Source organism: Haemaphysalis longicornis, unplaced genomic scaffold (genome assembly GCF_048455015.1).
Source record: "Haemaphysalis longicornis isolate Haplotype H1 unplaced genomic scaffold, Haemaphysalis longicornis Haplotype H1 scaffold_10, whole genome shotgun sequence".
Taxonomy (NCBI): Eukaryota; Metazoa; Arthropoda; class Arachnida; order Ixodida; family Ixodidae; genus Haemaphysalis; species Haemaphysalis longicornis.
The window spans coordinates 32,455,762-32,473,232 of record NW_027526204.1 but is presented as its reverse complement, the minus strand read 5'-3'; the positions used below and the strand labels follow the sequence as shown (position 1 = coordinate 32,473,232).

The 17,471-nt window shown below is 48.1% G+C and overlaps 1 protein-coding gene across 7 annotated transcripts in view; it reads right to left on the bottom strand.

The window, feature by feature from the left end:
* Positions 1-17,471, bottom strand: part of LOC144158350 (uncharacterized) — a 147,825-nt gene that overhangs the window by 77,142 nt on the left and 53,212 nt on the right. For 5 of the 7 annotated variants that reach the window (XM_077689194.1, XM_077689185.1, XM_077689193.1 and 2 more), the window contains exon 5: positions 3,995-4,093. The exons of the other annotated variants lie outside the window; for them this stretch is intronic. Coding sequence is in view for 1 of the 5 variants with exons in the window: in XM_077689193.1 (XP_077545319.1) it covers positions 3,995-4,093 (99 nt within the window). In the remaining 4 variants the exon portion in view is untranslated. The remainder of the gene's footprint in view (positions 1-3,994; positions 4,094-17,471) is intronic. 7 annotated transcript variants of the gene reach the window in all.

Genomic DNA, 17,471 nt, shown 5'->3' with positions numbered 1-17,471 from the left:
AGTGCATCATCATGATCATTGTCGTTCTTGTCATTGTCTGAAGCCATTGTGCAGTCGAGAGAAAGTCAGATTCGCTCTCGGAGACAAATTCGAGGTGTTAAGCAGACGTTGCTGCCCGACGTATTGCAAAAAAGCTGCTTTTTTTCTAGAGACAATGCCACCACCATTATTCCTAATGTTTGACACTATTTTTGTTACATTTGCCAAACAGGTTTTTTTTCCAAAGTTCTAAAGGGTCCTTGGTACTAGAACTGATTACTGACCGTAAAATCACTTTTGGTGCCGAGAAGCACAGCATTGGTCGCAACGAGTGAGGCTCGCGATGGCGGCGGCGGAGATGCCATGGGAAGTGACAGCGGAGGACGCAGAATTGCCGCTGGTGTCGCGAGGAGGGTCCATTCTGGCTCCTTGACTCCGCTGCAGCGTCCGGGTCACCAATGTCACGAACGCGACAAAGAGATGAGCTGAGACACGTACACGTCCGAATGCTAAGCCGTGCACCCAAAGACTGGGCCCCATTTTATTCCACGCTCGTGGCGTTCATGGCTGCTTGCGCACCGGCGCCGCGTGGCCCACACTCATTGGTTGTCACTCAGCCCCAGTGCCATAGCTGCTGGAGTGCTGCCTCACCATAATGTCTGTATATGTAAAATAGTTTCAACTAATTGTGTGCTGTGTTCCTGGCCATGCTGAGATTGCGGATCAAATGGCCGCCGGTGGTGCCCTTACAGATACAGTGGACATAACAATACCGTACACGCTCCTCAAGCCACACATAAGACAACACTTTCGCAGAACATGGCAAGCTGACTGAAGTACACAGACAAGTTACCCATAATTAAACCACACTTAGGACGACACACTACTGACTCTCACAACAGAATCATCGAAGTTGCCCTAGATAGATTACAGATGGCCACACACACGCGACGCACTCTCATCTGCTCACTGGATCTCCAAAACTCTTCTGTAGCAGGTGTGGGGAGGGCCTATCCCTAATTAACATTCTAATTGCATGCGAAGCAGTCCCCACAAAAAAAATGCAGACCTCCCACAACTATACAGACAACACATTCCACAAAAACCCAGCATTATTTGAGCAGATGATCCCATGATCCCTCTACAATGGCCCTACAATGCATACGATCCCTTCTTGCCGTCATAATAAAGTAAACTAGATCTAGATTCAACAAATTTATGGCTGTGCCAAAGACATAAAAAGATGTAGCATAGACATACGTATAGGTCTTGCATAAGTACCACTACAGTGTCTATAAATAGTACCAAGGTAGCATCCTGTAGGCAGCTTATAAAAGTACCATGAAAAGTGCATTGTACAACTTTTCAATAGTACCACTAAGTTAACATCCTGTAGGCAGCTTATAAAACTGTAGGCAGCTTATAAAAGTACCATGAGAGGTGCGTTGTACAATCTTCTTACGTGATTTAGACAGCTTTTTGTTATAGGAACTGGGAATAGATGTATTTTGACCATACTAGTACTTCTGGACATCTGCAATATCAATCGCTTATATCTCCAGGATATCTGTAGCTATTCAGTATTAAAGAACCTGCCATACCTGCAGCTTTGCTGGCTTCCATCTGCACAGGGTTTGAAGGCTCTGAATATTTTCACAAGTACCATTCAATCTATTTATTATACCACACTACACAAACCTAAAATTAGAAATTCAACACTGTTTACCTAGTTACCACATTTTAAAGCACATAACAGAGACAAAACAATAAATGATCACTGCAGTAACATCACGGAACTGGGTATCTTTTGGAAATCTCTTCTTGGTTGTACAAATTAGGTTTTTCACCACTTTACAATTTTCCATACCTTTTAGGTTTCCCTTTACAAGACTTCTCTGAGAGGTGGTACAGGCAGCTTTTCACCTCTGCCCGCCATTGAAGAATAGAAAGGTTCGATTTATAGTTTTCATTCTTTTTCACAGGTTCTGCTTAAAGGCGTTTTTTAGGGTTGTGAATGTGGTTCTCAGCCAATTTTTGTAAAATAACTGCGTAAACTGATAACACTGATACAGTGATCATTGCGGAGTGCAGTAACTCATGATAAATTGTCTGTTTCAAAAAGCCCGTGTCATTGTTCCACCACATGCATAGCCCAGGTATGCTTGCAATGAATGTTCCTGCAGTGCATACACCCCCTCACTTTACGCCAATGTGCAATCTGTCACGGTGCCATATGCCAGGGAAAATTTAAGCAACCTTTTTGCTGCTGCACTGGCAATTTGACTTACCATTTTTATTTCTGACACGTTATGAAGTGTGCGTTTTGCTGGTATGCTTTGTCTCACATGTCTTTATTAAGTGACTGTCGTACATGAATGCTGCCAGAGTACAATATTTCATGCCTTTCCAGGTCGGCCATTTCAGAAAAAGTATTTGGACACAATCTGCACATGTAAGACTTCTTACCTGAGTGCACTTTTTCATGCCTGATCAAGTAGCTTTTTTCAATAAAACTCTTCGGACAGATACTACAAACATAAGGCCTTTCCCCGGAGTGCAATTTGTAATGTCTCGCCAGATTGTGTTTTTCAGAAAACCTCTGCTGACAGATGCTACATACATAGGGCCTCTCGCCCAAATGAACTTTTTCATGAATAGCAAGGCGAGATTTCTGCGCAAAGCTCTTCTGGCAGATGTTACAAACATAAGGTTTTTTGCCACAGTGGAAGATTTCATGATCAACCAGATTGCATTTTGTCTTAAACCCTTTCTGACAAACTTCACACACGTAAGGCCTTTCATCGGAGAGCATTCTTTCATGACAAGCCAGTTGGCTGCTATTATAAAGCCACTTTTACAGATGCTACACATGTAAGGTCTTTCATTAGAGTGTATTCTTTCATGACACGCCAGTAGGCGGCTAGTATTAAAGCTTTCTCTACAGATACTACACATGTAAGGCCTTTCGCCAGAGTGCAATCTTTCATGACGAACCAGATGATTGCCTTTTCACGTGCACTGGATTCCTGGTCACGCAGGCGTTGCAGGGAACGAACGCGCTCATCAGCTTGCCCGCGAAGCTCTCCTCCGGGCCCCTGTCGACGCTCGCGACACAAATCCTTGTCCTCCCCCTCCGCTCTCCACCTTAGCAGACATTCTAACCATACGCCGCACGTTCCCTCCCCTCCATTCCGGGCTTACCCGTCGCGAGCAAGTAGTCATCCGGCAGGCGCAAACATATACACTGCACACACCCACTCGGCTCCATCTGTTCCAACGCACGCCAGACACCCCTGTCCCACTCTGTCCCCACTGCCTTATTCCCCCTACCCAGGACCACATTCTGTGGGAGTGCCCCTACAACCCAACCCAACCACACAATTACACCGGAGAGTGGCTGGCTGTTGCGGCGAGTCTCCAACAGCAACGGGAACTGGCGGCCCACATCATCAGGGCCCTCAGCGGCTGCCTGGACCGAGGCGGCTGATTCGCCCCACCATCCCACGAACAATAAAGTTTCTATCTATCTATCTATCTCGAAGTGAAGGCCTTATTACAGGTGCTGCACACAAAGCGCCTCTCAGCAGAGTGCATTTTTTTATGGTGAGCCAGTTGGCGACCATTAAGAAAACCTTTACGGCAGACACTGCACGCATAGGGTGAGTCTGTATTGTGCAGTCTTTCGTGTTTAACCAGGTAACGTCTAAAAGCAAAGCTCTTCCGACAAATATCACACATGTAAGGCTTTTTGCCAGAGTGCAATTTTTCATGAGCCACCAGGCTAGCTTCCTGAGCAAAGTTTTTTTGACAGATGCCACACACGTAGGAACTCTCACCAGAGTGTGCACTTTCATGATAAATAGCTAGAGTAGTTCTGTATGTAAATTGCTCATTACTGCTGCTACACACATCGGAATCCTTGCTGGAGTGCATTCCCATATGTGAACACAGGCCGCGTTTTTTGCGGAAGGCTATCTTGCAAATAGTGCAGATGTGAAGCGTCGTGGTGGCACACCCTTCGCCATGATTGGTCTGGTCGTTGGGCTGGTCACAGGAGAAGCAGGAATACAACTTCCCTCCAAAGAAGGTTTTCTTCATATCAGTGCAAAAATTCCTAGAAAACAAATGAGACACAGAATTGGAATAATCTGTGCAGTAATAGCAAAGACCAGATATATTCGAACTGCATGACAGAACAAACTAAAATATGCATACCGTTCTGAAAAATGCATAACATTCAGGCACAGAGTACCACTAGACACAGCCGAGAATGACCGAGGTGCCACAATATTTAGAGCATTTTATGTCCCAACACACAGAATGATTGAAGCACTACAAAATCCTGGCAGTAGGTCCTACTAGCAGAGATCGCATTCCAAGTTCATCACTCACATTTTCATCAAAGAAGACTAAGCCCTAATTAAGACATCGCAAACAAGCATGAAAACTGCCAAGTAATCTTCCAAGAAAAATGAAAGCCTCCTACCTCTTCCATGACCGCGGGAAAATTGACAGGTTTTTAAGGGTCAAAGAAAACTTTTTCTGCCAAAAACATTGGTTAGGCACTAATTACAGGAACACAAATTGCAAATTACTTAACAACCTTTTCAATAAAATCATCATAGTTGCGAAAAAGTATTGAAATCAAAATTTCCGCCGAAGAAAATGATAACAAAGAAATTGTGTATAACAAGCCACTCGTAGTAGAAAAAAATTAGAATATACATTTTGTAGGGCAACATTTCAGAAACACGCCCTAGAAAAAGATGTCAACTTGCACGGAACAGTTTGTCAGATATAAAAAGAATGTTAACACGCGTGGTGCTTGTGACGTGTGGTGAAGCCCAACCTCCATTTCAAAATGTGCAATTTCCGGTGGTTCCCTGAAAGAGATCTGGCGGTTGGACATTATCAGAGGCACCAATTTGTCCCCACGTAACGTTAAAACATCTCTTCAATGACTGACTTTGTATTTACAGCCAGCACAGTAATTGGGACAAGCACACAATGCGGAAAAAACATGCGTGAAATCGAAATCCGTGGTTGATGCTTGTTGAAGTTCACTATCAGTGACCTCTCAAGACAAGAAGTTGCGCTTTATTATCATCTTCTGACTCGCTATTGTAGCCTTGCTTGCAGGAATGAGGTGCGATGCTCTAGAATCGCGCCCTGCAAACTTTGGCCAAGTAGCTGTTGCGCAATAAACAAGATCAGCACTACGAGCCTCCTCCATTGCAGCACCACCAAATATTTTTGAAATGAAACAGTACAAAACTTAATGAATGAATGAACGACTTTATTTAGAAATAGGCCTGAGGCCCTGGGGGGTTATTGGAAGATGAGAGAAGGGGAATCGAAAGTCTTAATGAAAGTCACATGTACCCTGTTAAACAGAACTTGTCCGTTTGCAGGCCCTACTAGGGCTGTCAGACCGTTCTACACTGCTTTGTAAAGACCACTGGCAAGTGAATAAATTCCTATGCGTTCGAGAAGAGTAGCATCGGAGCGCAGGCGCTCCAGGTGCTCCGTATTGGTAAGTGGTGGTGGGCAATAGGCTACCAGCTGTTCTCGGCCGCTTTCGAAAGTCGGACATGACCATATAAGGTGAAACAAGTTCGGGACGGTATTAACAGCACCGCAGAAATTGCACGTAGGTGCCGATGAAAGGGATGTGCTGCCGTGGTACCATTTGCGAACAATGTCCGTGTAGGCGGCATCCGCGCATGCCTTGTTAACGAAGATTTCGCCCTGCCGAGAAAGGGATATCGAAGCAGGGAGAAAGCCTGGGGGGGTAGATTCTTGGAGCCGCCGTTGACTTTGTTGCCGCAGTTGCCGTCTTTTCTGATACCAGGCTAAACATGTAGGTGAGGTTTCGTCAGCGGGCATGGTAGCCAGGGGAGGAGTCGAAAGAAGGCACTCCCTAGCAGCGTTGTGTGCTTGCTGGTTTCCAGTCGCTCCAGCTGTGTGACCAGGTGTCCAAGCCAGACGAATATGAATACCTTGTCCGCGCAAGGATTGAATTGTGCTTATAATGTGGTTGGCGGTGAGATTATGGGTATACGGTGTATGCACAAGCGCCGGTGACGCGATGCATTGTGGGCAGGTCGCCATCTTGCCGTTCATCCGAGCGACGGCCTGTACTGTGAACGCGCGGCGTCTCCCTGCGATGGTGCACTGTGTGATAGTTGGCTGCTCTGGCTGCACTCAAACTAAGACGCAAAAGTTAAAAACAGGGCTCAGTGACCCTGGTTTTTTCAAGGTGCCCGAAGTGATTACACGCGAGTGCCAAAAAACGAGGGAGCTGACGGAACGGCGGCAGCGCGAATGGCTCGCCCGGATTAACCGACGGGGGATAGAAGAACACGCCGACAGGTACAGCGTGTGCTCACGACATTTCATATCGGGTAAGTGAATGCTTCACGAGGTGAAACTCATTTTTAAAGGTTCTAGAAACGTATCAAGTTGGCGTCTGCAGGCATTGCCAGATAAACGAGAGCTTGGTTTTCTTGCTAGTTCACTCAGAAATGTGAATTCAGAAATGGTAGGAGAAAACACGCACGTAGGGCTTTCGTGTGCGTGTATCGTGTTTCCGCTAGGTTTTCGAGTTGTAAACATCAACGGCGCAGTATTCGTGCAGTTGAAATTCCAGACAAGTTTTCGTAACCTGACGGCAGTAGCAGATTCGCTCACCAAACAGAAAACCGAGCGCAACATAGCTGCAAAAAACTTGCACGTCGAAGTTTAGAAAAGTTATGAATCATGTGCTTGTTTGCCCCTTCATTCCAGGCCGCCCCTCGAAGCTGTTTGACATGTGCAACCCTGATTGGGTTCCAAACCTTTATTTGGGTTACGAACTCAAACAAGCCAGCGCGAAGCGCTACGACCGCCGAAAAGCACGGTCGGCGCGGCAGGTACCTTGTACCGGTAAGGCAGCTTCTTGTTTTCCCTCGAATTTACTTAGTGGTGCCAAAATAATGTCCTGCAATCTTGTGCTTTTCTAGGAGCAACTTCTGGGATTCTTGGCGACAGTCAGGTGCACAGTGAAGAAGAAGATTCCCAAGCAGTTGAGGAGAACCTTAGAGTTGGACGTAAAAAGTAGGGAACTAAAAACATTTTCCTTGGCTGTAGGCTCAGCACAAGCCACGTTTCTGTGTGCGTTAAGTTGACCTATTTTTGTCCTCTACCCTTCCTTTTCAACAGAGGCAGCCTGCCAGACTGACTTGCTCGGTAGATTTGGACTTCAGCAGGAAATTTTGAGCACCAGGGAACTAATGAAAGAAGCCAAGACGGCGCTGCAGTCGGCTAGTTTTACAGAAGCAGCCCTGGAAGGCGACGACAGCAGGGTGGCATTTCACACTGGAGTGCCAAGCTTTTTCATGCTGCTTGGTATCTTCAACCTGGTAAAGGACCACATCTCGCACTCGGCAAGACATTCCCTAACTCAGTTTGAAGAGATGGTTGTTTTTTTGATGCGGATAAGGCTAGGATGCCCAATGCAAGACCTTGCTTTCAGATTCAACGTATCTCAGTCCACGATCTCCCGCATTTGTGAAAGGTGGCTGGATGTTTTTTTTGATCGCTTGAAAACTGTGGTGCTTTGGCCAGAAAAAGAGGAGGTAGTGGAGACAATGCCCGTTGCTTTTGTGGACAACTTTGGCATCAAAGTGCGGGTTATCTTGGATTGCTTTGAGGTTTTTATAGACCGACCCAGTTCCTACCTGACTAGAGCCGAGACGTGGTCTCATTACAAGCATCATAATACCGTGAAGTTTCTTGTGGGCATATGCCCTCAAGGTGCGGTGACATTCTTGTCACAATCATTTGGGGGTAGGGCCAGCGACAAAGCAATAACTGAAGATTGTGGCATCCTTGACCTGTTGGAGTATGGGGATATCGTGCTGGCAGATAGAGGGTTCCTCATAGAAGAGAGTGTAGGCTTGTGCCATGCAACTCTGGCTATGCCTGCCTTTACGAGGGGGAAACGCCAGCTTTCCAGTCGGGACGTTGAGCGCACTAGAGAGATTGCAAACGTGAGGATTCACGTTGAAAGAGTAATTGGCTTGGTGAGGAATAAGTTTAGCATTCTGAAGAGGAGCTTGCCGATTGAAGTGCTAAGAAAAAACGAGTATGGTGAATGCCAAATTGACAAAATTGCACGTGTGTGCTGTGCTTTAACTAATCTGTGCAACTCTGTTGTGCCGTTTGACTAAGAACAATGTGTTTTACATCACTTCTGATGTTTTAAAGCGAAGCTTGTGTGTGTCCTCAGTGATGCCGTTGCACGTTTACCAAAGAATCCATCGCACAACAGCTTCGCGTTTGACCATCGTTGTCAAACGGAGGGGTGCATGTTGGTTATTTTTGTACTGTTTACTTCGTAAGCTGAATAAAGCATTGCTGGGTTAGTTGGTTTTGCATGTTGTTACGTAAAACTGAACACACAGATGGGGCAGCGAAAAAGAAGCAGGATGAACACAATCCTGCCGCTTTTTCTCGGTCCCGTCTGTGACACAGTTTGATGTTCAATTCATAAGCCTTACAATGAACTACTGTGCCATAAACACACACTGAATGCAAAAAATTCTTATTCGGCTTATGTACTACACCGTGTTTGCTTAGTGCTTCTTGTGCTTAAACACGTTTCATAGGACTCATGAGTCATCGGTGTCACTGTGTCTTGCAACAAATCGAACTACTTTTTCTGCCTACACTGCTACAACTAGTGCTTGCATTGTGAAAAAATCTCATTGACACATGAATAATTTTCAACACCAAAATTGGGGAACATATTGAGGATTTCCTTTCACATTCCACCTTAGTGTGAAAAGACAGTTTGCACACAACACAGCATATGTACACATTTCAATAGGAACACTGAAGAAAGGTATTGCACTAAGGACTTCGACATAAGGAAAGGTTAAACATCTTACGACACTACACAGATATCTGGAAGGAAAAAAAAATCCAATTTGGTGCACCACTTCCAAAGCCAGGAACCACTTTGAGCTTTTGTTTCTCATCCATTTCAATGTGAACAGACACCATTTGGTAACAGTTATGAATATTTCGACGAGCCAACGTTGACTGATCGTAGGGTTTAACACGCTGACACAACGCAGGCGATGAGGCGTGCCATAGTGGAGGGCTTCGGATTAATTTTGGCCACCTGGGGGTAACTAACGTGCGCCAAAATCTCGCACACAAGGACGTTTTTGCTTTTCGCCTCCGAACAGAGGAAACCTACAGAAGACTTCTGAAGGAATTCACAAGCAGGATAACCTTTCACAAGCAAAGCGATAAATTTTCAATCCGTAAGGGAGTAAGACAGAGATACCATCTCTCTAAAACTAGTCTGGAGGAGGTATTTAAAAGTTCGATTGCGAAAACATAGGATTAAGGATAAACGGGGAATACTTGAGCCATCTGAGGTTTAGGGACTATATACACTTGCTGAGTGAGACTGCAAACCACATGCAAACAATGCTTGAGGAACTACAATGAGAACACACGGCCGTGGGGCTCAACTTAAATATGAATAAATCTAAAGTAATGAGGAACAAGCATGCCAAGAACGTCTTTTTCAGCTTAGGAAACGAAACGCTAGAGGTAGTAACAGAAATTATACCTCGGACAGATGGTTAATGCTGACCCCAACCATGAGGGAGGAATCCGGTGCAAAATAGGTATGGGCTGGGGAGCACTCTGCAAGCACTCCCAAATAATGAAAAGTAAGCAGCCTCTGTCACTCAAAAGAAAAATCTTAAACCAGTGCATACTGCCGGTAATGACATACAGAGCTGAAACTTGGCGCATTACTAAACGACTAGAATGCAAACTTAGGTCGGCTCAACAGGCCATGGAACGAATAACAATAACATGGAACGAACGAGTAAGACTCAGGGACGAGAAACGAGCTACCTGTGTCAGAGAACAAACTGGAGTTGATGATGTCATAGTTCAAATAAAGAAAAAGGAATGGACTTGGGCTGGCCATGTAGTGTGACGAACCGACAATTGGTGGACAATTAGGGTGACAGAGTGGATACCAAGAGATGGGTATAGAAGGGGAAAGCCGACAACACAATGGAGGGATGAAATACGGAATTTCGGGGGTAAACAGTGGACTTGGTTAGCACAGGACAGGAGCGGTTGGAGGTCAGTGGGGGACTCCTTCATCCTGCAGTGGACCCGAGCAGGCTGACGATGATGATAAAGACGGGCCCACGTTGCAGGTGGATCGGGGAAATGCCACCATTGAACATTTGTTTTGCAGGAGCTGCAAAACCATTTTTTTGCTTTCGGTTCCCTTTTGAGGCCTACACACCGAAAGTGATACCATATTATGGGGCAGCGAGGGCCATCGCAGGCAATCATTTTTCCTTGCTCAGGCCCCTTGAACGAACAGTATTGATCACTTTTCCCAACTTGAGTGGGTCTTGCACCCAAATTTGACAGTGCACCATCAGGTGACGCGCACCCGTTTACAGCAGGCGGCCGGTTTTCATTTGGTCGCGTGAAAACACGGCCAACAAGTTCTGGCAGAAGCACCTTGCGAAAGAAACGCTCTGCGACAGGTAGCAAGGGCAAAAGGAACTGCTCATCTGCTGCAACTCTCTGCACAAAGTCGCAGTAGTCCACCTGCCACACAAACATCTGTAGTTGTACTTGATAAAAGTAGCGGTGACTTGACTTCAGCTCTAAAATGCCACCATTTTCAACAACGCAACTGTTTGTTTCATTTGCTAAGTCAGCAAGGTTTCGCTCTCTTGCACTCCACGGGCACTTGACTTCCACGATGCCCTCACCGCAGCACGAACACTTCACGAGCATATCAGGTGTTGCACCCAGGAAAACATACTTCTGGGATATTAAAAATCCTGCATCTTTAAACTCTACGCTGTCATGCCGCTGCAGAGCCAAACTTCTGTAGCTTGCAAGGGCGTTCCACTCGTTCTCTCTGCCGTATTTAATCGCATCTGAATGCACCTTGTTACTGTGCGGGTAACAAATGCGCTTAACCAAACTCAGGGATGGTCGGTCTAGTTTTGTATGGCAAACATCGTACAGAGTTGACGCAGTGATTCGACCAGCTCTGTAGTCGTACCACTGCGTGCTCATGGACTGCTTGCGTGTTCTGGCTTCAATGCTGCCAACAGCCTTTTTCATTGAGGTGGAGGCTATCATACACCTGGTCGCAGCACTGCTCAACCTCTGCACAACTTAAGTCTCGAGCACCGGGTTCGTAGATCCGGCGCAGGTCTGCACCCCTGCAGCTCCTCACTGCTGGCACGTACACATCTTTAAAGGCCAAGTCTACGCTGGCAGCAGCCAGCCGGTGTCCTGCTTCGATCGCGCCGGCAAAAAACGTGCGCCACTCCGCCTTCGTCCCCGCCGGAGCAGTTGGCCGCGAGGTAACCGTCGGTGCGCTCACTGCTGCCGATCCCGAGTCAAGCCGCCGCTTCTTCATTGTGGCCGACGAGAAGTCCATTTCGGCGATAGGACGCACAGGAAGCTTCCGAAGATGTGGGGGAAGCCACAGATTCGCGCCGTCCGTGCATGAACGATCCTTTCGCGCACGCGCGACGCATTCCAGATAAAACAAAAGCGCAGCTACGTGCGAGCAAGCCTCTCCGATCCCGGCCATGCACGAGCAGTGCGCCGCGATCACCTGTCCGTCACTTTTCACAAGCGTCCACACTTGCACAGGGGGCACACTCAGGTTCTGGGAGTGGTTCACCTGCACACGAAAACGTAATTACAATCAGCATGCGCCCAAGCAACTGACCTGCACATTACACGCGTGATACGCGAGTTTGTTTACCTTTGAGACGATGATCACGGTGTCGGCCAAGACTTGCTTTAGCCACGGTTCACGAACCCACCTACTGGTTAGAAAATTGTGGCCTTCTAGAGCCTTCCGACACTTCAACTGCTTCAAGGTCACAAAGCTTCTTCTGAGCACAAGGAAGTCGGCAATGTCCACATCGTCGACGCGCGGCCACAGTGGCCACAGCTCCACGCTCGTAGCGCAATCAGCCTCGCCAAGCACGAACGGGTCGACGCCACACAACGCAGTTTTCTGCTCATACCGTGCCCTGTCGATTTCGTTCAGGGCTGCCGCGTACCCTCCCGGTTCCGACGCCATCGAAGCAATACTGCCGCTGCTCCAAATGCGCGATAGTCGGCAATTTGTTACGCCACTTGCGCCGGCCGTCAACTCGCTTCGATGAACGGCAAGATGGCGAGCTACCCACAATGCATCGCGTCACCGGCGCTTGTGCATACACTGTATAAGCCTTCTTGAGTTCCTGGAGGGCAACATGTGAATCGGTGATGATGCGGTAATGGTGATATTCGGGTTGCTGGGAGGTCTGAATTTGTTGGAGTGCTCCAAGAATGGCGAATAGTTCGACATCGTCAGTAAGGCCGTACGTGTTTCTGATCTGCCGAGATCCATTCAGGGTTGGGTCTTCGGGGCAAGTCCAGGCGATTGCTGCGCTCATGCCGATAATAGCTGCGTCTGTAAAGATGTCTAATTCCTCGGAGCCTTTGTCGTGAGCTAACTGGGCAATGTACTGTTCCCGTACAGTTTTTCGACGTCGCTCTATGGGGCGGCGACGAAGTATGCCAAGTGCCGGGCGTTCCCATGGCGGAAGAGCAGGCGGTATATTGGAGAGATCTGTGTGGCTGTTTTGATGGTCCCATTGTTGGAGAGCTTTCCCTTGAGGGGTAAGGTGAAGGCGTTGCTGGTGATGCAATTTTGCCTCTTCCACGAGGGTAGGGAGGGGTGGAAGCGGTGCAGCCTTCTCCAGGAGGTCGACTCTGGTGTGTCGCGGGAGGCCCGTAATAGCACGTATAGTGGCACGATGCAATACACCGAGGTCTTTCCTATGTCTATCTCGGAGGTTGTAAGCGGAAAAGCCATAGGCCATTCGGCCTATTGCAATGGCTCGAGCCAGGGTGAGACAGGAGCGCTGTTGGGTTCCACCATACTTGTTCGATATTCTCGTAATTAAATGCAAAGTTTGCCGCCAGGTAGTTCTTAGTTTACGGATCCATGTATTGGGGCTGTTGCAGCTGCTAACTTGCAAGCCCAAGAGCCGTACGGTGCCATTCTGGGACATAAGTGTAGTGTTGCCCCTGTCAAGCCGTAACTGGTAAACTTGATTTGTGGCCTGGCGGCCATCGACACTCAGAAATTCTGTCTTGGTTGGGGACAATTGCAAGTTCAGGGCTGTGAGGGATCTCTCAAGGCTGAACACAGCTGCTTGTAGTTCCGTTTGCATGTGCTCTGTGTCTGGATAGTCCACTGCTTCCGTCCACACCACGACGTCATCGGCATAGATAGCAAAGCGAGCGGACGTGTCTTGTTTGAGGGATCTTGCCACTCTGTTCATAGCCAGGTTGAAAAGCATTGGCCCTAGTATGGAACCCTGCAGTACCCCTCTGTCGAGAAAGAATGTGCGTGGGGTCCATCTATCATCTTTGCTCGACAGCCGGATTGGGCGTTGTTCAAGAAAATTAAGTATCCACGTTTGTGCTCGTTGACAGGGGAAGGCCAGCGCGAGCTCCTTGAGTATGCCTTCTTGGCTAACGTTATCAAATGCTTTCTGCATGTCTACTGCAAGGAGGTAATCTGGTGTGAGCTTTCGTGAGGTCCGATTTATAACTCTTTGTAGTAACCATAGATAGTCTTGAGTGCCGAGATTGGGCCGGAAACCAGTTTGTGCCGGGTGAAACCGCGATGTTTTTTCTAGGTGATATTGCATTCGATTGTTGATTAAGCACTCAATTAGTTTACATGTCGTCGGTGTTAGTGCGATCGGTCGCAGATTTTCCGGTTGACGGGAGTCTTTACGTGGTTTGGGGATGGGGTGAATGATCGTAAGCTTGAGGTGATCGTCTACTTGGCCTTGCTCCCAGGAAGAGTTGATAAGTCTGAGAAGCGCCTCATGTCCCGCAGCAGGAAGATTACGGAGGTCCTGCCACGTAACCCCGTCATGGCCAGGGGCCGAGCGAGGTTTCCCTTGTCCCAGAGCCACCTGGAGCTCACCCATGGTGAAGGGTTCGTCAAGCGACTCCTGTGGGTTGGGAACTGAGATGCAGGGTAGATGGGACAGTTGTGCCTTGTCGCACGTGGCGTGGGGGAAGAACGTGTGGGTAATCTTCTCAACGTCGTAGGGATCTGTCTGTAACATTAACTCGTCAATAATGGGAAGTTTTGATTTTGCCTTGCCCGCCAAGCTTCGAAAAATGCTCCACAGATTGGCGAGGCCTTTCTCTTGACCCAAACGATGACAGAGATTCTGCCATTTCTCTGTTTGAACTGCTCTTTGGTAGGCATTGACAACTTTATAATGGTTCTTGAGACGTATCAGATCCCGGTGCCGTTTTCCGTCCATGCGGTACCGCTCAGTAAGGCGCTGGGCTGTTCGAAGAAGGCGGGTCATATGAGCATCAGGGACCTCTACATCGACTGTGCTTGTAACTGTTTCAAAAGCCATAGTCCTTGCATTCGTGACGTTGCGTACAAAGTCAAGTAGAGCGGGGTCCTCTTCCACGCGAAAGTTATCTCTGAAAGTGTTCCAGTTGAGGGTTTTAAGGGTGGTCCATTGGCGCATCTTCTTAATGTTGATATAAATAAAAATGGGGTAATGATCACTGCCCCATGTCGTGTTCAGTGGTTGCCATCGCCTGATAAATCCTTGGGTTGAAAAAGTAAGGTCTGGCGTGGTATCAGTTTCATTGCGGTGTAGGCCTACCCGCGTCGGGTGAAATGGCTCGTTTCGAAGGATAAGTTGGCTGAATTCGAAGGCATTCTCAAGGTTTTTCCCTCTAATGTCCGTGTGGGAATAACCCCAAAGTGTGCTGCGTACATTGAAGTCCCCTCCAATCACAATGGGGCCTTCGAACCTGAGAGACGTGATGTGCGAGATCCAGTCGTAGGTATCTCTGTAACCAGTGCTGCACTGCGGGCGATAATACACCGAAACTAGAAGCAGGCGCCGGTTACCAGGTGGTTCTATGCATACTATTATAACCTCCATATTAGCGTTGCTGGCCTTGTCCCATCTATGTTGAACGGCACGGCAGTCCTTGCGAACTAAAATAGCTGCTTGTCCTTTAATGACTGGAGAGTGCCTCCCAGCATGCTCAATGGTGGGATTCATAAAGGTAGCATAATTTTGGAGTTTACATGATCCCCGTGTTTCCTGTAAGAGGATGGCTATGGGATTGCGGGTACTGATTTGGTGCTTTGGAAGAGGACCATTCTGTGAAAAACTGCGGCAGTTCCATTGTACAATGAGTCTATTTGAATGGCGTCGTAGACGGGAAGTCAGTGCTGGGAATGCTTTTTCTTACGCTTTGTCTCCTCGGGGGTGACGGTTTCAATAAATGAGCGGAGCTGATCGGCTAGCTGTTGAATGTCGCCCTTTAGCGTGTGTACGTGCCCTTGTAGCTCATGAATCCCTTTGAATGCTTTTTGTAGTTCCTTAGATGCTTCGAACTTCAAATGCGCGTCCCGTTGTGCCAGCCTGTGTTTTGTAACCCATTCCTGCGCTTTCTCCGAATGTTGCTGCGGCAAGATTTTTTTCTTCACTCGAGACCGGCTTCGGCGCGCTGGTGGTGGACCCGGAGAGGTGGATTGGCGTTGCTGCTGTTGTGTTCGGGCTTGACTGAGTTCCGAGCGGAGTTGCTGCAGCTCGGCACGGAGTTCTTGAAGTTCCTGTTTAAGGCTGTTCTCTTTTATGATTGTATTCATTGTTCGAGTCGATGGAGGAAGAGGGGCATCCTTTCGTTGGGTGTGGACCACGTCGGCCCAAGAGATCCCATCTTTGAGCTTCGATGTGTTTTTCTTCGTTTTCGGCGTTTCCTTTTTTGCGGAATCTTGATCTTGGTCGGCCGATTTCCCCATGCAGCTGGAACATGCTGAACTAATCGCGAGGTGACCGGGCTCCTTGCACACCGCACAGAAGGGGTTGTTGTCGCACTCTTCTTCTGTGGCATGTGGGCGGCCACAGTCCCGGCAGACACTCGAGGCAGGACAGAATTTCGCCATGTGGCCCAGTGTATGGCAGTTGAAGCATACTATCCGCTTCGGTTTGTATTCGGCAACCCTCACCAGTTCCATGTAGTATTTAACAACTCGTGGAAGGACTGTAGAGTTGAAGGTGATAATGGCGCGGTCCGACTTCCCTATCTTCTGAACTCGTAGTATTTCGGCCTGTTCGCAACGCATCCAATTGAAGATTATGTCGTTACTTTCAGCCGGGTCTACCCGTATAACTCCGCTAATCGTGTTTTTGTTAAAGCCCATTCGGTCGACCGTCACCTCTATGGTTTCAAATCGGCCGTTGTGCCGGTACGTGAGGTGGTCTGTTCGGGAAAGCCTATCAGCATGTTCGGCATCGTAGAGGGTGATGTGGGCACTATTAGCGGCGTCATCATACCTAATAGCAGCCATTTCAGCAAGTTCGGCGCTGGGAGAGCTAGAGCCAATTGCGTTAGCTATGGCCTGTCTGGGGATATCTCGTACTTTCATCTTAACCAGTGGTCTCAACTGCAGTGAGAAACGAGTCCGACTTACCCTTTCGGTTTTGGTGACCTTGTTCTTCTTGGTAGGCAAGACGCGATGCCATACACCGCCGTCGTCTTCGTTCATCAGTTGATCACGTTCGGCGTCTTCATCTTGGGAAGCACCGTAGCGGCCAGTTGGACTGGAGTAGGCGCTCGGTGGCACTTCATGAGCTTCGTGGCTGTCCATGTTAGTCTGCTGCATTTCGTCCACGTTCATATCAAAAAGTGGCGGCGCCGAGGCTTTGGCCGCGCTTGCAGTTGCGTCGGCAGCGGCGGCCGACGCCGCTGGTTCCGAAGAAGCACGCCGTTGGTTCGTTAGGCTTTACTGTCTTTTGATAGCTGCTTTGATCGTTTTACGAGCACGAAAAGTCCGGTGGGGTCGAATGGTCATCTGGGGTGGCCACCACATAGTAAGGAAACTGTCTCGTCACTTACGTTTGTCAGCGAAACGACGTTCCAGAACTGTTGAACAATATTCAAGACGTTATGCGAGGCACGACCGCATACTTCGGCCCCCTAGCAGCCTCTCTACAAAACTTAATAGAGAATCCCTCCGAATAGACAGCTCAACTAAGAAGCAACACTGAACCCCCAGAGATGCCCTCGTATGGAAATGAAACTGGCAGGCGAACAGCTGGTTAGGCCGGTTTAAAGCGCTCTTCCCGTCAGAACAGATATCTGGCGACAGGGTGTTATCTTTTAACTTGCATCAGAAGTTCTAATCTATCGGGTTAGGGTTGGGTGAAATCAGGAGCGGCACACTTTTTTCGAGGATCAGTCATGGACGCTCAAGCTGCCACGGCCGGTAGGCATGAAGGTGAGTAACAGCGTTGTAGCTAGCGCCAAACATGAATTTCGCGTTGCAGAAACAAAACCGAAACTTGTCAACTGTTCAGGAATGGTCCTGTGGTAAG